The following is a 23459-nucleotide window of genomic DNA, read 5'->3' as shown; positions in this document are numbered from 1 at the left end:
TTGGAAGCCAGTTGTGGCTGAGCAAAAACTTTAAATGAATCCATATTCATGGATTCTAAGTCTTCAGCAAAGGAGAGACAGCGTGTGCATTTTGTTTTAGTATTATATATGCGTATTTGTATATATGTGTGTGTGTATTTTGCCATAGTTTAAATTTTCTTCTATGTAATTGAAAATATAAACTAAAAGTGCTCATAGAGTGACAGAATTAGTTTGTGTGTCAAAGATGGTGTTTTTTGGCTGATTATTGTAAATTACTGTCCGTTACTTTTTATGTTACCACAGGAAATAACACACATGTACAAATCTTTGACATAAAAGGAACCAAAAATGCCTGTTAGCAGTTACAAATTAATGAATCTTTATGAAAGCTACTCTTTTGAGTTTAGCAAGTCTGAGGAGGAATGTTGCAAAGTATATAAATTTAGTGGTTGAGGTACAAAGACTGATGAAATTTCTGCTCTTGGTACTCTATAAATGGCGCACACTACAATTCAGTGAGAAGTTTCTTACTGCAGTTACCTTTGTTATACATCAGTGAATGCTTTTTGATATGATTGCACATTTAGGTTTCTAAACATTACCAATTCATTCAAATATTCTCTCAGATTTAAAATGGAAACGTGGTTCTGCATTTGTGCTCTATTGCGGATAGAGGGAATCAACCAGTGTGGTAAATGGTAAATGGCCTGTATTTGTATAGCGCTTTTACTAGTCCCCCCTAGGGACCCCAAAGCGCTTTACACACCCAGTCATCCACCCATTCACACACACATTCAAACACTGGTGGAGGCAAGCTACAGTTGTAGCCACAGCTGCCCTGGGGCAGACTGACAGAAGCGAGGCTGCCATTTCGCGCCATCGGCCCTTCTGGCCAACACCAGTAGGCGGTAGGTGAAGTGTCTTGCCCAAGGACACAACGACCGAGACTGTCCCGGCTCGGACAGACACAACAACGGAAGGTTTGACAGGCATTCCGATTACAAGGCGAACTCCTAACTCTTGAGCCACGATCGCCCTGTGGTGGCTACAGAGACACAATCCCAGTCAGTTGGCTTGTAAAAGAAAGAAGGACAAAAATGGTGGGAAAAGGGGTCAAAGATTAAATAAAGAATTCATGAGAAGCACAAACAGCAGCTTCTGATCCTGCATGACGTCTGTCTTCTCTGAGCATCAGGAGCTGAGCAAAAGGACCAACAACAGCACAAAAATGAACCTCACAACAACACAAGACCAGCTCTTGCACATATTTCCCCCCACATAGCTACAACATATAGACACAGATCTCTTGAGTTCTCTGTGGCACCTGTGAGCTCCCAGAGCAGCACCTTGCCCAGACCTTAAGTGGTGTTTACTACCAGACACAAAAATAAAGTAGCTATAACTTCAAAAATTATTGCCATTAAATTTGAGTTGTCATTGGAGGATAGTTATGAGTGTAGGGGACCTCATGTACTTGATCAGTCACAGCACAATCATGAGATTTTCCTCTGTTTTGAGGGATCTTTGCAAGGACTACAAACTATCTTAAACGGATGCCGGTAGGTGGCCTTATTTTGAAATAATGAGCCTTTGCTGTTTTAGACAGCACTTCAGCTCTCATCGCTGGCCTGCGTGACTCGTTAATTTGGATATTTTTTGCAGCGCGCTTCACCTCTAACAGAAAAAGACAGAGACGAGAACAGGCTTCTGGGAGATGACTGACGGCTGCTCTCGGCCAACCAGAGCAGGGATGCTGCGCGCACCTCGCCTGCTTCTCTGACGCTATTGGCTCCTCTCTGGAGAGTCGGGGGTTTGTTCTAATATTAATGACTGCCGAGGAGACGGCGGCGCATCTATGTGGTCCGCCTGACACTTGATCGAGAGGGAGAGATGCGTTCGTAACAGCCGCTGTTAAGACGAAGGGAAGGGAAGGAAGGGAAGGGCACGAGGATCACACGAATCTTTCTCCGTTCCTTCGCCACACTGCTTTTGGACTTTGCCGTTTCGCCTCATGCAGAAACCCGTGCGTTTTCCCGGGGAATAGAGACCACAACTGATTCCTCATCAGCTGCGTGAGAACAAGAAGACCACACATTGTTGACTGGCTTTATGTTGCGCGCTGGGGCTCTCTCCCGTCATCGGAGGGGCGCACTTGATGGGAATACAGACACAAAACTGCTTTGTATCCGAGGGTGATGAAACCCGGTAAGTTTACTCTGTTTGCTGCTCTAATTTATATTTGTCGTTTTCGTCCGTGTCGCGCGATTGCGTCTGCGCAACGGCTCACAAGTTCACAAAAAAAAAAAACCCGAACGAAATTGAGCGATTCCTGTGTTTTTTGTCGCACACACAGAGGAAAAAATACACATCAGGTTGCTTCCTAAATGTCAGTCACTCATGTGCCGATTGCAGAAATTAGGGACAAATACTACTGGATAACGAATCTTGTGACTGGCCTCGAATCTCCCTGTTTGGATGTAGGGACGCGCTTTTGCGCAACTATGCAGGATGCGCCTTTTAACCGGACCGGATTTTGGCTGTGTTTGGATTAAGAAGGAAAATCAGTTAAAGACAAGAAAAAGACAAGCCCCCGTGGTTGTGTGTGTGTGCGTGCGGGTACGCTTCTATGTTTGTGTGTTGGTGGATGGAGTGATTGGCTGGCAGCTTCATGTCCTCGGGTGCTGCTTAGTGAGCACACACCAGACACGTCTCTAAGAAACCCACAGAATGCCCCCCCCCCCTCCTCCTCCCCTCACTCTCCCCCTCTTTGTTAAACCTTCCTGTTGCAAACACAGAAGTCGATACCCACACATGCCACGAGAGTACACGTCCACTGGCTTTATTTTTCAAACCCCACGCTCCTCAAATTGCTTCCTCCGCGGCTGTGCCATACACCGGATCCAGGGCTTTTACTTTGTGATTAACGCATCTACCGGAAAGCACCTTCTTGCGCATTCACCATCACCATCATCATCCCTTCACCTGCTCGTGCCTGTACACCCACACATCCAGGGATCCGGCTGGAGAAAGAGAGGGTGGCATTCAGTAATCCCTTAACTGCATTGGGGCGTCTTTCTCTAACCCCCCCCCCCCCTCAAAATTCTGCCCCTCACAGCCTCTCCCCTCTGTCCAAAATGTATTCCACTCAGCAGATTTATTATTCCTGAATAATTTGGATAAACAGATAATGGCCGATAATGACGAATGTGGATTTTCACCAAAGTAGGCTATCCAATTCTGATTGCTGTAATCTTCTGTTCAAATGTGTTCTGTGTGCGCACACACGTGTGTGTTTGTGTGTCCGCTTGCTTGTTCCAAGTGATGGATACAATAGATTTTGGCCTCCACAGTGCGAATGACTCACCCAAAACAGTTGCTCCATGTGAACCACACAATGAAATGCCACACGAGAGCCATCGTACCCTCACATCCGACACCATGCCACACTGAGAAAACCTTAGCCCTTCACATGTGAAGTATGTGGCTGGCTACCCGCAAAGCAATGTATTATAGCATTCGACCACCAGTGTTTGACAAGCAATCCCCGCAACATATTTATCAAGTGAGCGAGCAGTGGCAGCTGAGATTTAATGTGATGCAAGATAGAGCCGCAAACTTTGTGAAGCTCAAAATCAAGTATAGACTCCTAACATGGCAGCCACTTTGCAGTTTCTCCCCCAAGTAGTAACAAAAGCAGTAAAACAAACCCGTATTGGTTTTCTTCATTAATTCAGGCACACTTGTTCAAAACAAATCAATATTACATGTCCACCAACAAGTCATACGCTTAAATTGTGTGGCTTTGTGAATTGCCTATTGATCTGCGTGAGAAGCAGAGGTGGGGTGGGAAAGGTACTGCGCCTGCAGTGGCCTTGTGGAGGCTTTGAGAGCATGATCGGCAGCACGGTGTGGGTGTTCCATATTAATTTTTCTCTATAGTCAGAGGGCAGCAGGTTGCAGCGAGGTGAGAATTATGTGTGGGTGCCAAATGCTACTATTGGTTTGAAATGGAGTTCAGAAAGCTCCAAGTGTAAGTGCCATCACAATCAAGTTCTTCCTTTTTTTTGTTTTTTCTTTGATGGCGATAACAAGATGCAGAAGTATCCATCAGGGGACTCCTCAGTGAAATCCATGTAAACATATTCACAAGACGGCTGCGGGGGATCAGCCCGTGCAGCCAAGCATAGGCTCTCTGGTAGCATCTCCATTCCCAAACAAACACAGGCACCCGTTAAAATGGAATAAGCAGAGGCAGAGGGAAAAAAGGAACAGTGGGGAAGAGAATGGTGTGCATGTTTGTTTCGGAGCTAGTGGGTGGACTTGAAAGAAACAAAGAAAAAAGAGCTGTGGATCAAAACATGCCACGATGGAAACATCCATGACATTTTACAATTTTTCAGTCCGTATCAAAGGTCAAAACAGGATGTGACACTTCCTTTGTATCCACTGACATTTACTTCTTGGATTTGGACTTTTTGGTACTTAACTTGGGCACATTTCTGGTGGGAGTGGATTTAAGGATTTAGGAGTGCCAGAGCACGGCTTTACCAAAAAAAAAGGTGCACTCAAAACCAGACCGTGTGTTAACAGCAAAATGCCAGGCCTGTGAGAATCTAGGACTGATGCTCACAATAAAAATCAAAGCTGCTAACCGCTAATTAAGCTGCTCTTCGGCAGACTCACATCAGAGCGGTACACGTTAGCGACATATGCCCATATTGCAGTTTAAAACGCGAGCAGAGACGAAGGAGGACATCTGAAGGGCCACTGCTGTGCGGTCCATCTGCTCTGCATTCTGACTGATACGTATAGGCCCTTAGTGTGCTGACGGAAATGGTAGTGATGCTGCATCCCTAGAACAAACCCAGCTGAACTGTTGTTGAGCTGCCCTGACCGATGCACAAGCACACATGCTCAGTTGAACGTATGTGCCAAAATGAGCATGTATACAGAGAATATCTGCCCGCAGACACAGAGCATTTTGAAAGAACCCCGTCTTTGGTCTTTTTGGGCGAAGAAAGAGTAGCTGGGAATGAAAACAGAAAAGAGAAAGCCCATATCAAACCCCATGAAATCATAATAAAGAGGCCCAAGCCAGCGATAAATGCATTTCAGTGGCATATAATGATTGATTCCATCTTCTGTGGGAACCTATTCTCTGCAGGCTTGTGGCCCCTTGACCAGCCATATATTATTCATATAAATATAGATAGGTGCGCATCTTAGAGGGAGCTCGCATGCCACATTTGCACCTGCAGATTCAATTTGGCTCTGACTTTGAGGGATATGCCGCTGGCTCCATTTCCCCTGCCTTCCCCCTCCACCCCACCCCACACCTTCCTCTTTCATTCTAGCTAGCAGCTATACATGGAACATTATGCAGATTTTTGTCAAGAGTGAGTGCGATTATGTTTGGGGAGAAATGAGTGTTGGAATGTTCGCTACGCCTTTGACCTTATCAGCGGCAGCCTTAAGCTGGATACCTTGGCTTAATTTTAATAGATGCAGCACTATGCGAATTAGACAAGGGGACCTAGCTGTGCTTTTTCACCGTGTGGCGCATTCTGCATGCATTATGCGAATGAGCCCCTGCGTGTTTGGGTTCTATTTTTTTTTTCTGCGAGGACGCAGTCTGCTACGTTACATGCCGGCAAATGCACAGATCTCTTTTTCTCATGTATTTGCATGTGTTCCTGTCTGCTGTGTGCATGCGCGAGGCAGGTGGGTGCGTTATATAGTGTTCAATAGTCCACCTTGTGTGTGTGTGTTCTCCCTCACTCAGCCCAAGGGCATGTCTTGTCCAGAAAAGAGCTGAAAAACCAGAGATAGGGGGTCCTGTGGTTAATTTGGAACATTGATTCTACATTAAGAGTCGACTTGCCACTGATTCATGGCTATTCAAGTGCAGATGTAAGGGGAAAGGTTTCCATCTGCTCCCCCATGGATGCACACACGTACACATACATATAAGTACAGGAAGCTTCATTATGCATACACACATAGAAGGTTCTCTTTAATGGACTCTCTCTTGCCTTGGAGAAAGTATAATAGTAAATCAATGAGGTGAAGGGCAGAAGGAGGGACAGTTAAGCCTTCTGAAGGCCTCCACCCAATATGAGGCTTAACCAGAATGTATAAAGGACTCGTTGTGATTGCAACATGACCGTGCTGCATGTTCACCACAGGTCCAAGTGCTGCATCTCTGAAAAGAAACACATCTTGAAAAGTTGTGTTTATACAGTAGAGCAGCAGCAGATAAACTATAGCTTTCCAATAATGCAAAGTGGCTGCATGTATTAAGTACATAAAACCACAATCTTAGTCTTAACACATCGCTAATATATTTATTACTCGTGTGGGTGACACTTGAGAAATACTGCCGTCAGTAAATAATAAAATTACAGTTAATGAAACTTTAGTAGTCATCTTACACAAAGTCAAGCTATTTAATCATCATTGGTAATTTTCTAACTTATTATTTATGCCATTAAGTTCTGTGATAAAAGATATTTAGGAATTCGGTAGTATCTCATTCCCCTGGAGTCAAATGCTGCCATTCAGTTGCTGGCATACCAGAAATGTGTACAAGGTCTTTTATTGGTGGCTCCAAAATGCACTTTGAGAGTGCTCTCACATACATCTTGTCATATTTTAACTCAAATCATGATCATTTCGTAAACCTAATCCAGTCGTTTGATTGGATTTAGCTGATGGCTAGTAAGAACAACAGTGGACACAGCAGGACACGAACCGTGTCTCTGTTATTTGAAACACAAGTAACACTTGATTACTTAAAACAAGCACTTAAATTTTTTATAACAATCATCTAAATACGGTTTGTAGGAACACTGCATAGCATTTGTGATCATCTCAGAGCTGTTTTAAAAAGATCAGTCGCAGCTTTCCACGAAAGCATCCACTAAATTTTCATAGATATTTTACAAACCAAATTTACAAAATGTACAACATTTTACAAAATTTCAATCAAGTGTTACCCCTCACATTACAGTTGGTAATTAGAAAATAGGAGCCATATGGTAAGACATGTATGCACAAGACATAGCATGGCAGGGGTGAAGAGTCTTGGGAAGGCAATTAGGCCAAAAGCAGACACTATGCAGGATAGGCATAGAAATATATAGTGAGACACGATGACATGCTGTCATTCTCCACAGCCCAATGGCTGGGCAGATGATGATGCAAACAGACAACATAAGGAGAAAAATTTCTCAATAAGGACGAGCAGAGAAAAATGTGAGAAGAGCAGGTTTATAAAAAGAGATATTTGGCTTGTATTATCATGAGAAAAAGGGAATGACAGAGTGAATAGAGAAAGAAAAGAGCCCGAGCTAGGGAGAGGGTGATGGGTGAAGAAAGCCTTGCAAGGCTTATTACCAGTGGATCAAAATTCCCAGTGAACCGTTTCTACAATACACAGGCTATTCTCCTGAAAGAGGAGGCAATTCGACTGCGCCCTACTTTCCACTTACGTCTGACCTTTATGTCTTCCACCCAGTTTTACCACAGTAAGTTTAATGTCTACCTCTCAGCAGATGCAATACTGCCTTGTTACCACTTAAACCATGCAGGCCTCATAATCATCTCCCCGAGGGCCAATATGCTTCCCACAAAAAGAAAAAAACTTACGTCTTGATCTCGCAAATTTTTCTCCGCCATTCCTGCCGTTGCATGCAGAACTTGTGTTTTGTATAATAAATGATTGCATTTTCTTTCTTAGGTCAACTTGTCTCCACACAGGGCACTGATGAGCACCCAACCTGTGACAAAGCAATCACCTCTCTTTCCCCGCTTCGCTAAATCCCATCCAAGCCCTGTGAAGCGAGCGGGAGGATTTATAATAACTCATTTCAATAAACAGAATAAAACAAACAGTTCTGCCCGGCTGTTTGGCCGCCCGACGACTTGAGTCAGGGTTTCCTGAATTAGCGCCGCAGAGCCACTTGGACCACCGCTTTCTGGCCCTCCTGTGCATACTCATTAATTTCAAGTGGTCATATCTCACTGGTCTCTAATCAAACTGTATTTGTGCCATTACTATCCTGTGCAGCCACAGTGTTAGGATAATGTAGATGGTCTGGTGGGAAAGTAAGCGAGGTGTTGCCAAGATGTGAATGAAAAAGCTTTTCACCTTGACAGCGCGTGAACCTCTTAACCGAAGCCTTGTCCTAATTCGCCCGGTGCCATTTGCAGATTACAGGAAATCTCTAAACACTATGAAACATATAAAATAATCTATAAATTACAGAATCAGATTCATATTTAAAAAACAAAAAGCAAAAAAAAAAAACAGGGCAGCAACATGTCAGCGTAAATATGCAGCATTTTAATGAGGAGAGATTTGAAGGCTTTCAGTTGTGTCAAAGGTCATTCTAATTAAGAGTGAAATGTGCGGCTAACAAGGTCTAAAGCCATAGCGGTTCATAAAGGTGACGCAATCACGCTGTCATTTCTGAACAGCATCTTTATTGGAATATGTCAATAACTACAGAAGCTCCTTACTCTAAGTGATGATGCAATAACTCTGCTAAATAAAAGCATCTTAGGCGCCTACACAGAATTTGTGTTCTTGTCAAACATGTGCAAATGAGACGCAGAGGTGAAAAAGTGCACATTGCAAAAAACATTTACACTGAGGTGATGTGGAAACCAGTGATAAAATATATATATATATAAATAAACCATGATGTACCTGAAGCATGAAGCATGTTTGGGAGCAACCTGCCTGAGGAGATAAGGCTGATTCATTGACGTCCTTTGAAAGGATTCTAAAAACACATTTTTTTAGAGCTGTATGTATGTTTGTGTGAAGTCTTTTTTTAAATCACTGTTTGTGTGTCTTGCTTGTTTTTATCATATTCTGTACTTATTATGTCATTATGTTAAGTTTTTATTAGAGGCTGACCAATATATCAGCGGGTCTGATGTATTGACTGATAATAGTTCCCTGTGATGGATACACGGACACATTATTTGCAGATATTGCTGGTACTTGTAAGGATTCAGTACACATAATAAATGTTAGGGAAATCTGTTTATGTTTCAAGTGTCTGAAAGAAAAAATATCACCCGATACATTGGATCTTTAAAATCACCAACTATCAGTATATGGATCAGTCTTATAAATCCTATATAAGTCTAATTTTTTCTTTTACTTAATTCTTACTAAATTACACAACGTTAATCAAATTTGTTTTTGTGTAACCTCACAGTTTGGCTTACCAGTCTTATATCTGTTCATATTATTATTATTAACTATTAACTACAAATTTATGTGGTACACAGTTTCTAAAAGTACTGCATTCATTAATTTGCAGATATATCGAAACCTTTGGCTACTAAGAAGCATCAACTGAATGGCTGTGTTAAATTTCAAGACGATCTCGTGTAGTGACAAACCCACAAATAACAAACCACCTGACTCTGCAGCTGTCTTTAGCGCAGCAGAGCTGTATAGCATCTTTCAGGTCATAGCGTATATTTCAGCTGCAGCAGGCAGCTGTTTCCTGCAGCACGCTATCAGCCCAGCATCAAACAGCAGACAGTCAAAGTTCTGCCTGGTGAATATATCGTAGGATTTTGTTTCTCTTGATTTTTGTGCTTGAACGCAAAAGAGCTAAACAGAGACTGAATTTTGGACTTGTGTACCTCAGACGGATTGAAGTAAAACCCCAAATTGGGCGATAATGTTTAACCACACAAGCTCAGCGTGTTAATAGGTATCAGATCTTTCATTTAACTGTTATAAGATTATAATGTGTCAGTGTCTCTTCAGGCTTTCACCTAGGAGATGGAGAGCAGTGTTGGTAATGAAACCCAGTGGTGGTAAACAAACCCGTATTTCACCCAGCTAAGGCAGTCTTGAAACGAGGCAGATACAAGCAGCTTGTTTTGCTGCGATACTCCCAGCCAGGATTAACACTGCTGAAAGTGGAAAGCCCATGGGCTACACTGCCAGCCTCCCACTGTAATGGAGCTGCTTGCCCACCACTCTCTTTCTCCTCTGACACCTTGGAACTTGTGCTCCATGAGTGAACACCTTAGCCTGACCTATAAAAGGTCCCCTGAACAAATGTCAAAGCTTTGGCTTAATGCGTTAGCGCAGGTAGACATTAGGTTGCTGGAGATCCCATTACAAGCTTTCCGTGTTCTGTTCTAAGGTGTTGATTTTGTACCTCAGTACTCAGGATTTAGTAAAGCTTTTCCACACACAGATTACCAGCATCCATCTTTGAATTCAATTTACCCCAGCCATATTAAGCACATTTCTCTATGTCCAGCAGTTACGTAATGTTTTTTCTTGTTTCTTTCTTTTTTCGTCTTTGACTAGAATTTGACTGGATCAAGCTAAGATTAATATTTCTTGCAACGACAGCATTACAAGGGTCAGTAGAGGTTAATAGCTCAATGCCACAACAGAAACGAAGACGTTTCTCCTCTGGCAAGTCACTTTGTCCTCCAGATCTCTTCTTTCCCTTCTCCCTCCACTCACGCTCTGCCTCAATTACCAGCAACTGAGCAGTGGACTGTGGGAATTAGCTCTGTATAGTAGCTGTGTGTGTGTGTGTCTGTGTGTGTGTGGGGGGGATGTGGTTCGGTAACTTGACTGGATTTTTACTAATAGGTTTGTACAAGTGGTAGTCATGGTGCAAGGCCTTCAGAATATAGACTGCCTGTTCAGTGGGCTCCGCATTATTCAGTCGCACGATACCAATTTATGTGATCAACTGCCTGTAGATGATTAGGATAGTGCACTTAAAATAATGCAAGTATGGGACAATATTCCAACCTTAAGCGTATTGAAACTCTATTAGGGATGGGCATTTCAAGCAAAAGTACTGCTTGTATTCACTGGGAGGTATTTGGATATCCCTCAAAGAGCATTTCAATTGAGGCTCTGTCGTTGAAAGCTTTACTGTTGTAACATCTTCCGTTTGTCCGTTTTCTGCAAGACACACACTGTTGGCCACAACCATATCTAAGATCTGCATTTTTATGAACCACATGTTGGATTATCATTAATAGAATTTCATCCTCATTAATCAGCAGGGAAATATGTTCTTCTTGCTGGCCTCATCATCATGCACATTGTCCTGTAAAGCCTTCCTAATCCAGTCCTTGATTTTTGATGGAAAAGCAAGCATTAGCGTCCGCCAAACCAAAAGAAATCCCTCTCTCAATCTGTCCCTATTTCCAAAACCTCTTTAGTGTCCACGATGTCATCCTCACATCCATCCTCGCCAGAATCTAATGGAGAAGCAGTGTGCTGTGAAAATAGGGCAGTGCTGTGTCTTACAGCACACCAATTCCCTTAGCAGGAAATATTGATTGAAACATTAATTAGTCCGAGAGTGTTCCCTCTGACGTAACTAGCTGGTAAAACAAATAACAGCAGCCCGTCTTGGAACCACCTGCAGCGAATTCACAGTAAAGCTAAGCCATAACAGTTAACCTGACCACATTATGCTGCTGGTAATTGTGATTACTAAGGAGAAAAAGCCAGGGCGAGCAGAGGTGAGAACTAAATGCGGTAGGCTGTATTACAAAGTCTGTCCTGTGCTTCCAGGATATGGATCAACTGCATAGCCCACGATGGAGAGCCGGTGCTGAGGGAGAGAGGCTAAGTCCTGTTTATCAGAATTCTCTGGGTGTAGAAGCTTATTAAAGTGCCAGGTGCTTTTGAAAAATAATACCCCCCCTTTCCCCCCACACACACCACCATCCCCACCTTCTCCCTCTTTCACAACCTTACTGTCTGCCGTCCCGAACCAAACCACGCTCTAGCCAGTGATGGCACACAGGTTGAGGAATGAACCCTCGGCTTGGCTCCACCAGCGGGCAAACTCCAGCATTTCTGCTTCCTTCAGAAGTTCTTATTCATTTAGTTATTTATTTATTTCACCCACCACCACCACCACCACATCTCCCCCGTGGTGGAAACAGCGAAGGTGATGAAATGAAATCATTTCTCTTCCCTTGTTTTCACTTTCCAGCCACCGTCACAGTTCTCCTCTTGATTCTTTCTATTTCATCCGCTGTCTCTTCTGACTTTTCTCATGATGTGGCGCCTGATCTCATAGGCCCCAAAATATCACAAGCACCATCAAACCCATCTGTTCAGTAAGAGGCAGTCACATATGACAAATTACATACACTTCAACTGTGGAGCTTCTGCCACGTCAGGATGTGATGGAGACACTAATCATACAACGGTGCGAGAGACAGTAGATAGAAAAGATGTGTGAGTCACATGAAGGAGGAAGCATCTAAGCTATACCCATATGGAAAAGAAATAGAAAAAACTTATAAAAGACTTGCATCAGCTTTAGCTTGCTTCATATAGTGAATCATATAAGGCTTATATGATTCACTCATGAAAGTGGCCACTTTCTCATTACTTTCATATATTGTTTTACGGAGTATCAAAAACATACAAGTTTCATTTATATAATTTTTCAAGGGATCTTATATCTGTTTTCACTCTTGTATGCTTTTCATACAAGTTTCACACAAGACAGATACAAACTTTATAAGATTTATATATATTTTTTCCATATGGGTAGTTATATATCTACAATGCTTATAAATGGAAATAATCATACAATAGTCTTTGTTACATAAGAATATTGAACAAACTTACAAAGGCCAAATATTGTTACAGGTGAAATTGTTTGCCTTTTACTTTGAAACGACCGAAATCTGCCAACATTTCCCAGAATTCCATTTTAGGAACATCTGTAAATACCGTATCACTCTTTAGAAATAGTCAGCGGCACAAACATATGCGTTTTTAACAGTTAAAAAAGACCCTGAGAGCAAATATGTTGACCTACAAATGAAGTAAAATATGCACAATAGCCTTGAGCTTTCACTCAAATCAGACTGTCTAAAATCAGTGCAATGGATTTTACCCATTGCCTTTAATTTAAATGTCTCAGAGAAATTAATGGATAATTTACTAGCCTAAAAAAATCCCAGAATAAAATGGAAATGTCAGAGAAGTGTGCAACACTTTCTGCTAACAGCACTGTACTGCATTTTATAGTTCCTGTTGAGCCCATGAGAGTACATGACCTTAAACTGTCTTGTATGAAGTGTAATGAAAGGGTGAACAAAGGCAGACAATTCAGACAAATACTAACTGCACTGGGTAGATAATTGAATTTTAATTTATAGTATTTGCTTCAATTTATTATTCAGACAGGATCATCAAAATGAAAACACTTATTGTGCCATGCCGTGTTTGGTAATGATGTTTTTGTTTTACTTTTCAATGCACCCATTTCCTTTATTACAACCCTGTTCATTTATGTACTTATAGATGCAGCCGAATGACAATGAAACGTCAATGAAATGCATTTTTTCAGTTCAGTAAGACCACAGATATTACATAAAACTACTAAACAATCGTGACACTAATCACCGACCTAAATGACTGTGATCATTCTCAAATTTTAAATGAAAAAGAACATAGATTTAGCTGATGATCTTCGATCTGTGACTATTTTATCTATTATTCAAATATCCATGTTCAAGACAATACCATAATAATCACTTATTTTCTTCACTTCAGGCACCTTTTAGTAATCTGTGTCCATTGGTAAACTGCATGACCTGTTTTTCCAGAAATGCTAAATCCTATTAGCATACAGATGTGCTGATTGCTAAAAAGATTAATTACGTCAACACGTTAATGCATTTTAATTTTCATGGCAGTCGGTTGTTTCGTCTCCTAACAAACAGGTGCAAACTGCATCTAGGTCAACTGTTTAGTTTGCATTTACAGCCTAACCGTCTCACTCCATTGTGTATTACTGGCTGCCCATTTACTTGTTGCTATAGTGACTGACATATTCTAGCGTCTTTGAGTAGCTTGCCCTAAAGCGTAACGCTTAAGCCCTAGGATGTCTGCCATTTAAGAATCTTAATGAAGCCTTCTCTTTAACCAATAATAGACTCATACTGCTAGCATCAAGATTTAGTGCTATATAGTAGTGGTACATATGGTACATCCTCAGAGTGAAGTCTAGAAGGTCAAGCAGATATAAATCCATTGTTCTACGTCTTGAAGGGAACGTGTATAAATGTCAACATGCATCAGTGTGCCTATAACAAATGTCAATATGTCCAAATCCTTTTCTTATGACATTCTCTGACCATGCCCATTATCTGGTAATACTCACATGTTTCTCTCTGTCTTGTTTGTTTTACGCAGGTAGGAATGGACTGGGCTGTGGATTCTGGAAGCTAGTAAAGACAATCAGTGAGGACGGTTATCTTTAAAGAAAGAAGTTGTTTTATGGATACCTATAAAGGTTCTTAATATAAGTCTTTTGAGGTGTAATATTGGTCCAGGCTTTTTTCTTTTTTCCGCCTCCCACCTATTTTTGGCTCGCCTGATTGCACCCTTGGCCTCAAACCCTGACACCAGCATTGAGTGAATCAAGGGCATCTACATAGGAAGACAATAAAACACTAGGAAGCCCTGTGGCAGTTGCGGCAGGGCTGATGAGTCAGTTGCCACAGCGGCTGCAACAAATGAGTAATTATTTGTAAAGTTAATAGCTGAGACCAATCAATCTACAAGGACCAATTTCTGACTGGAGGAAATCGGTCCAATATGAAGGACTTGTCATTTGTGGATCATCTCTTTGTTGGCTTGGCCATGGCCTCTTTTGTTGTGGCCACTGAGCTGAGGCCTGATTGCCCAAAGCTTTGTGTGTGTGAGATTAGACCCTGGTTTTCCCCTACTTCTGTCTACATGGAGGCGCAGACAGTTGACTGCAATGATTTGGGACTCTTTAGCCTGCCAGAAAAATTACCAGTGGGCACGCAAGTACTGTTACTGCAAACAAACAACGTCGAGAGGATTGACAGACCTTTGGATTACATGCCCAATATTACAGAGATTGATTTATCGCAAAACAACTTATCCTCAATCAGCAACGTCCACCTTGGGAATCTTACTCAGCTGCTCTCCCTTCACTTAGAAGAGAACTGGATACGAGAGCTTCCTGAGCAATGCCTGTCAGAAGTGGCGAACCTTCAGGAGCTCTACATGAATCACAATCTCATCTCTTCTATCGCTCCGCTGGCTTTCCAGGGTCTAAGCAACCTTGTGCGACTCCATCTCAATTCTAACAAGCTGAGTGTCATTAAAAGAGAGTGGTTTGAACCTTTGCCAAATCTGGAGATCCTAATGATTGGTGAAAATCCAGTTCTTTCTATTGATAACATGAACTTCAAACCTCTAAGTAACCTCCGCAGTCTTGTTCTTACCAGAATGAACCTGTCCCAGCTTCCTGATGATTCACTGGCTGGTCTTGATAACTTGGAGAGCATCTCTTTCTATGATAATATTTTTCCCGAGGTTCCTCACTCTGCCCTGAGAAATGTCAAGAATCTTAAGTTTTTGGATCTAAATAAAAACCCCATTACTAGAATACAAAGAGGGGACTTTGTGGATATGCTTCATTTGAAAGAACTAGGGATTAACAGCATGCCAGAGCTAGTTTCCATTGACAGCTTTGCCCTCAATAACCTCCCTGAGCTGACCAAAATTGAAGCAACCAACAATCCTAAACTCTCTTATATCCATCCTAATGCTTTCTACAAACTCCCACGGCTGGAAACCCTTATGTTAAACGGCAATGCTCTCAGTGCCCTCCACAGGATTACTGTCGAATCTCTTCCAAATCTGAGGGAGGTAAGCATGCACAGTAACCCAATCCGCTGTGACTGCGTAGTCCGCTGGATGAACATGAACAAGACCAACATCCGTTTCATGGAGCCTGACTCATTATACTGCGTAGAGCCTCCGGAGTATGAGGGCCAGCATGTCCGGCAGGTGCACTTCAGGGAGATGATGGAGATTTGCCTGCCACTGATATCACCCGAAAGCATGCCAGGGCACATTAAAGCACAGAGCGGGTGCTCAGTGTCACTTCATTGTCGGGCTTTTGCCGAACCAGAGCCGGACATCTACTGGATCACCCCATCTGGCACAAGGGTTCTGCCTAACACTGTATCTGACAAGTTCTACATGCACCCAGAGGGAACCTTTGACATCTACGATATAACAGAAAATGAAGCCGGTGTTTACACCTGTGTTGCCCATAATTTGGTCGGTGCTGATCTTAAATCCGTCTCTGTAGAGGTAAACGGATATTTTCCTCAACCTGTCAATGGTTCTCTGAATGTTGAAGTCAAATCAGTGGAGACACACTCCATTCTGGTCTCATGGAAGGCTGGCCCTGGCACTTTGGCTCCCAACATTAAATGGTACACTGTTTCAGATGCCAACCATCCCACCATGACTTTTACCACCAGGGTTCCCTCAGATGTCCAGGTGCACAACCTTACCCATCTCAGCCCCGCCACTCACTACAAAGTCTGTGTGGATATCCGCAACATCCACTACAACCATGACACCAAATGTGTCACTGTCACCACTAAGGGATTAGAGTTGGCAGCCAAGGACACAGAAAAATGGGATGCAGCAGTAATCACTGTCTTTGGTGTGCTCCTGGCTGTGATTTCAGTGGCCTGCCTGTTTATTTATGTGTCTCTGAGGAACCACCACCTTTATGGGGATATAAGGAAATGGGACTCTAAAGCTTCACTGATACCAGTGGAAGCTCCCGGTATGCACTCATCTTTCTTTACAAAGCTGTGGGTTACGGGTAAGGGACTGCCAAGTGGAGTGGAAGTGAAAGCCACAGTCATAAATGTATCTGACAATGCCTTTTAAGAACCACAGCTTTGTAGAGCACCACACACCTACAGCAAATGGACAAGGCCACTGGGCAGGGGTGGACGATGATATACTGTTTTCAAAGGCATACCCATTGCCCGTTCCCAGCTCAGATACACTGGGAGAACTATTAATGGAAGGGGATGGAACGGTTTAAATTGACTACATGCTATCCCAGTTTCAACCCTAGTTGAAGTGGTGGCTTTGTAACCATCAAACCAAGCTAACATCAACAGGAAGGGGTATTTACTGCAAAAAAAATTCGATTACAGTACCATTCATACAGAAATGCAGGCAGAGAAAAGAAAGTGGACGTGTTGAAGGTCAGCTCTCTTGTAATTGACTGTTAAATGTGTTCAGAGTTGTGGAACTGTCCGTGTGGTCCCAAGCAATACCGTCTGTGCTTTGTCAAACATCCATAGACGAGTTAGAGATACAGTAATAACACCTGTCTATTATGGGAAGGGAGATTTATTAGAGTAGACAAAAAACAGTGACTATGGTGTAAGCCTTTTGATGAAATATACCCCCCCTTTTCTATTTAAAAACGGATTCTTGATTTTTCATGGAAATATTGTTATATATTCTATTATGTTGATGTAATGACAAATCCTCTGTATGTGAACAATTTAAATGGGTTTTAAATGAAGGCAAGGAGCAGACTACTTTTGATTACAACATCACATTAAGCTTAATGAAATTCAGCGACAAAATGGGTATCTAGAGAGGATATTTGCCAAATGGCTGTTTATGCTTTGTAGTTCTCATTGCAATGGTGACTGGCAAAAACACTGGACTCAAACAAATATATCGAGTTGTTTAAAACTAAAACAAGTGATGTTTTATCTCCTCAAGAGGTGGTTTGTTAATGCCCTGGTAAGTGCCTACAACAAGAGCTACGTGAGGTAAACGGAGAGGAAACTGAAGAAATTCATCAGCCACAGCAAAACACAGTCATGTCATCATTGCAGTCACAAGCTATTCTCCAGTACTTTTAGTGGAAATACTTTCTCAGTATTTTTAGCATACATATTTTAAGAAAACATTTTGTTGTTGCTTTGGGTGTCAAGTTAAAAAGCCATTTTTATATTACCTGTATTATATGTGATCAATGGGCACAACAGACTAATTAAGAAAAGCGCTAAGAAAAAAAAATAAATGTCATTGTTTCTTTTACAAACAATTGCCTACTTTCTCTCATTTTATTCTCATATTTATAACAACAGCAAAAGGAACCTGTTATTTTCATTTTCATCTCTTTTTTTGGGCTCTACTTGAATAACTTTGCACGAGTTACGGTCCTAAATAACGATTATTTGTGTATAAATAACCCCTAATTTATACATTGGGCCTTGGTGCAACCTCTGCTGCCTGAAACAAGCCCTTATAGAGCCCTTCCCCCCCCTTGAAGCCAACTTTCCTCTTATTGGCTGCCCCTAATAAACCATATTCAGAATATCCTCTGTCAGTGAGATCATACAGAGGCAAAGGCAGAAAATATTGTCCGAGTATAAAAGCAGTCTGATGGCTGAACTTTTGGCTGTGATTTATTGCCAGGACGATGTTATCGGCCCATATTAACTATTTCCGATTTATTGGTATCGACATTTGTAATTTGACCATAAACAAACATTAAACAGCAATAGATAAAGTCTGGGAGAAACACCCTTCAACCATGTTACAGCTATTGATGTTGCACAGTGTGGTCCACCACAACTTTACCCTTGGCAACTGTTTTTGAATGTGCTTTGAACACCACAAACTCAACAAGCAGCTGATCCAAGCAGAGTCGGACTAATCTACTGCATGTTTGACAATAAAACAAGTTTATATTTAAAACTCATTATCATAATATCTTAGTGCTGACTCACACATAACTACACATAACAAATGTTAGGGAAATCTTTTTATGTTTGTCTGAAAGATACTAAATATTGGCTGATATATCAGATTTCCCCCCAAATATCAGTATTGATATCGGAAGCCATTTTGCTTATATTTTATTGTTATTTGTCATGCATAATGACATTCTCACATTTACATTTTTGCTTTTTAACCTTACTGTTGTTTTAAGTCTTAGTTAATTTGCCTTTGTTTATATGCATCAGAATATCGGAATCTTTACTCTCTCAGTTTTAAAAATTCCTAAATCGGGATCTAATTACCTGGACATACATTAACCTCTTTGTTCTAAACTTTGGTCTTGTTTAAAAGGCACACCCATGATTGTACAACAGTAGAAAGATGACAAACAATAACAAAAAGCATAGTAAATCCCCTTTAGTAAATATACTCATGTCATCATCTTGTAATGGTGTACAGTGAAATGTGCCTTGACTTTTATATGACATTTCAACTGCAAGAATGTAAAACAGAGTATTGATAATGAGCAAATGGTACAGAAGAAAAAAAGTCTTTTGAATCAGACCACAGGGGATGAGTCAAGGGACTTCAGCTGAATGGCTGAGTGGTCGTCCTGACCCTGGGAAGAAAAAGAAGAAGAAAAAAAACAGCAACAAAGAGCAGAACTCATTAGTCGCCTCATTAAGAACATGTTCGTCCTTCAGCTGGTCTGAATATAGTCACTGTGTTGCAGCTACAGCTGCTGCTGCTCGTGCTCAGACGGGAACACAACGTCCCTACGACACCGAGATAAAGTACAGTATACCAAAAAGTCATGTGGAGTGGCACGGAGCCGAGTCGAAACTTCACATTTTATTTGTCTTACTGAATTATCCAGCACATAGAACATTTCACATGAGAAAGCCAAGCATGATGAATGGCTGTCAGAGGCAGAGTGACATGGTGGATTTATCAAACAGGGCCTAACACTCATACATCAGGCCAGCCTTCAGCACCACGGACAGAAGCTTTTAGAGCTGAGCCATCTGTCAAAGACAAAGGGAGTTAAAATATGACATGCCGTGCTCCTCAGGTATCGCTCAGGTCAGACTAGGCCTGCCTCTTTGCAAGCACAGATGCACAAATGAAGCTTGGCAGAGCTCAATGCCACATGCTTATGTTCTTACATAGATAAAGAAAAGCAATTCAAGGTCACTCGCTGACACAGAGGGACTCCAGAAGAAAACAAAAACACTTATAGGCACAAACAGTTAAGCTCTGAATCATCCAGTCACTCATACCTGAAGTGCTGCAGTTCAGTCCTGACAGTCAGAGGCAATACTAAATGAGTTCACTGACCAAACATGTTCTTTGAGATTAAAGTAGCCCAGAGACATTAGCCTTATTGCCTTTAAAAATATTTCATTATAGTTTTTACACCTTCTGATGTGATTACATATGTTGTAGTTGAGTGAATACACTGAATGTAACCAGGAAACTCATCTCTCCTGCTGTCGCTCCCAATTTCATGCATTTCCACGATCTCTTTGTTTTATCCCCCTCCGCTAGCCGCTGACAGTTTGGGAGATAGCTTCCCCCCCCCTTCCTCTTTCCTTTTGTATGAATTTGTACATTCAAAGGAAGCCATATTAGAAAAAAAACTGTGGCTTTAACTTAAATCCCACATGAAAAGAACTAGTGAGCTGTCACCATTTAATCCGCAGTGAGGACGAAAAAATTATGTTTCTCGCTGAATCTTCAAATATTTCAAATATTAAAACCCACCTTGTTCTATTCAAAGAAAGCCATCTGCACCATGGCAGATATTAAAGCATTCTCTGTGAAGGCTTATGGATGGGTGTTCCTACTGGTTACATATTCATTTTAATTTTGTAAGGATCATTGTCAGCCTGTCTGAGATTTGATGCAGCAAACCACCAATGGGAGGTACAAGTTCAATAGTGTATTTATTTATTCTACTTTTAAGTCAGTGGCTAGAAGGTAATTTTCCTTATATGTTATCAGATTACATTTTATAGTGTTAGTCTGTTGATCCTCACTTACTACTACAACAGTGTACGTATAGAAGCATCACCAAAATGAGAATGTAGGAAGGTGCTATTTAAACACTTTTTAGTCCATAATTCTCCAAATAGGTTGTATTCATAACAGTTTTATCCATACAACAGCCTGAATAAATGCTTTTTTTCTATACTGAAAGCTACAATTAAATATTGAATTCCCTCGCTGTCCGAGATAAAATTAAAGAAAAAACTATAACACAGCAAAAGGCTGCAGAAAGCAAACAATGTTCACAGCGCTACAGGCATTTTTATACGTTTGAATTATCAGCTTATTAAAGTTACAAACTTCCACATAGGTCAGTCAGTGTAGCTACGGGCAACCACGTTCCAATGAAAAGTGAAATGTCAACATGCATTTACAATCCTGCTGCTAACACTATATTTAATGCCACTGCTTGCTTTTAAGAGGCCTTTATAGGCAGCCATTGGAGAAACAACCAGATGACCTATGGACTGCAATAACAACGCACTGATTGCTTGTAAGTCTGAATAAAAAGGGATTTGCCTTTGGAGGCAGGTAAAGTGCTTCTATATCATGAGCGGAGGGAGGTCTTTGTTAATGGATTTTTTAAATTATTATTATTATTTTCTTTTAAGCAGCGTGAATTGTTTAACTCTTCACAGGCTTTTTGATGGGTTTTACATGTGTATCTTCAGTGAGCCTAGATTTGTCCAATGCATCGTCCTTCTGATCATGCACTGCTGTATATTTCCTGAAGAGTAGATGCACAGTGTCAAAGCAGATTTGGTACGACTCGTCGACGGGTGAGCAGTCAAAAGCTATTTGTGTGAGTGCATTTCGGCTCTGCCTGGCCTCTTCCTGTCGACGTTTCCATAACTGTCCATCACTCACAGCGTGTCCCACCGAACAAATGTTGTGCTTTTTTTAATCCTCTGGTTGTTTGCACACATTTACACTTGCATGAATACTAAGAAACGCAGACCCAACAACACAGTAATTATTAAGTACTTCAATTTTAGATGTTTCCTGGCTCACAGGAAAGAATTCACAAGGCCATGCAAATTGGAGGTTTCTTAACATAAGTGAAGTGTCATATTGATAAATACACAACCATAAGTCTTCCTGGGGCTACTGTTAAGAATCAGCCTGAGCTGAATGTAGGAATGACACGACTCCACAGAGAGCTTTCTAACTAATTGGATGACCCATTTTCAAACAGTTGATTAGTTTCCTGGGCTCCTGATTGATCACTGCCTCTCTTTGTCTCACTGTTCACCTCCATGACGTGGACACAGAACCTGTGCCTGTCAGATCGATACAGGGGCTAATAAGTTACTCGCATGCATTTGCTCACATTAATAATGTATTGCAAATTAGGGGAGGAAGGAAAAAAATGGGAGGCCCAAAGTACCTAACAAGCAAACATGTCAGGAGATGCAGGGGCACTTTTCTTCTGGTTTTAAACAAGCACGGTCAGCCTCGTGGCACAGATGCACCACCGCTCCCATTAGATTAGTGCTGCAGACGCATCGATATTCCAGTTAGACCACATTAATCATTACTGAACATCAGGGTGAAGTTGTGAAATGGTGGGAAAGCCAGCTACAGTTAAAGACCTCGTAAAAAAGAAATGTTTGTTCCGGAAGCCTATTAATGTAAGGCTTCCATCTGCAGACAGGTCTGCTGCAGATTTTGTTTCCCACTGGTAGGTTTGAAGACGAGTTGGATAATGACTGGTTACAGTTGAGGTTGAGTAGACCAATTTCTATTACTTTTGTGGCTTAATAATAATGAATACCCCAAAAAGCTTTTTTATTTTTTCAGGATAAATACCAGTTCACTCTCTGATAATATGCATCCACGAAACAGATAAAGCATGTGGGATAAGTGTCACCATTTTTCACTTAACCATGGGAAGCATCCAAGAGGTGGAAATAATGGGGAGTTATAAAATCTCATTGGTTCAGCTTTTGTGTGTGTCATATATCCGTTAATTTTTTAAAAATAATAATAAGAATAAAATAAATAAATTAAAAAAACACAACAATTTTTCTGTGAATAAAGTCACAGCTGTGCTTTGGATAAAGCATCCTTTTCTGTGTCAGCGTTGGGGTTTTTCTGAGCTCCCGTGGTCTGCTGGCGACAGGTCTGCCAGTGAAGGACTGTGCAGGTTCAAACAGAAATATACAGGACTCAGCAGAAATTGAAGTGCAGCGCAAAGTGCAAATTTGGAACAATAACCATATATTCAGCCACAGCCTCAGCCATCACGGCCAGGCGGAGCAGCAGCAGCTGCGCTCACATCTAGTAACCAAACCCTGTCACAATTCAGCCTGTTAAAATGAGTAATAAGTGCTAAATGCATCATAAAGTTTCACACCTCCTTTCGGCAGTGTCTGCAGGGTTTTTCCCTTAACAAGCGGTGTGTAATTGGACTGGACCGACACAACCTCAGCTGTTTATACGGAGATAGAATGTATAGTATAATAAGGGAAATAAAGATTTTGTTGCCCACTGTATTATATTGTACAAGAATGTGAAGGAAAGAAGTAATCCTTGAATCCTGCACTATTATAATATTAAAAGGACTGGACTACTAATAATTACTGATACTACCCAACCTGCTCATCTCATCAGTAAATACCATTATTTTTATGCATTATTATGAATTGTGAGTGTGGTCAGAGGTCAGATAGGAGGACCAAGGAGGTCAAGAGGAGATCAGACTATTTCTTAAAATGAAAACATATAGACTTACAATACATGTGGTGCGCTTTCTTTCATGAATACAGTAAGGATAATGGCCCAAAACATTGAA

The 23459-nt window shown here is 41.4% G+C and overlaps 1 protein-coding gene across 1 annotated transcript; it reads left to right on the top strand.

Moving 5' to 3' along the window:
- The first annotated feature begins 1831 nt into the window (after positions 1 to 1831).
- lrrn3b (leucine rich repeat neuronal 3b) lies at positions 1832 to 17936 on the top strand. Its single transcript, XM_026147427.2, has 2 exons — positions 1832 to 2187; positions 14216 to 17936. Exon 2 carries the CDS (start codon positions 14621 to 14623, stop codon positions 16748 to 16750), a length of 2130 nt encoding a protein of 709 aa, XP_026003212.1. The 5' UTR covers positions 1832 to 2187; positions 14216 to 14620; the 3' UTR covers positions 16751 to 17936.
- Positions 17937 to 23459: the final 5523 nt, after the last annotated feature.

Source organism: Astatotilapia calliptera, chromosome 17 (genome assembly GCF_964374335.1).
Source record: "Astatotilapia calliptera chromosome 17, fAstCal68.1, whole genome shotgun sequence".
Lineage (NCBI taxonomy): Eukaryota > Metazoa > Chordata > Actinopteri > Cichliformes > Cichlidae > Astatotilapia > Astatotilapia calliptera.
Note: the sequence above shows the minus strand (reverse complement) of the source record. Positions and strands in the feature narration are given on the sequence as shown.

Coding starts and splice junctions, on each gene's coding strand:
- lrrn3b (XM_026147427.2), top strand. CDS start 14,621: ATGAAGGACTTGTCATTTGTGGATCATCTCTTTGTTGGCTTGGCCATG.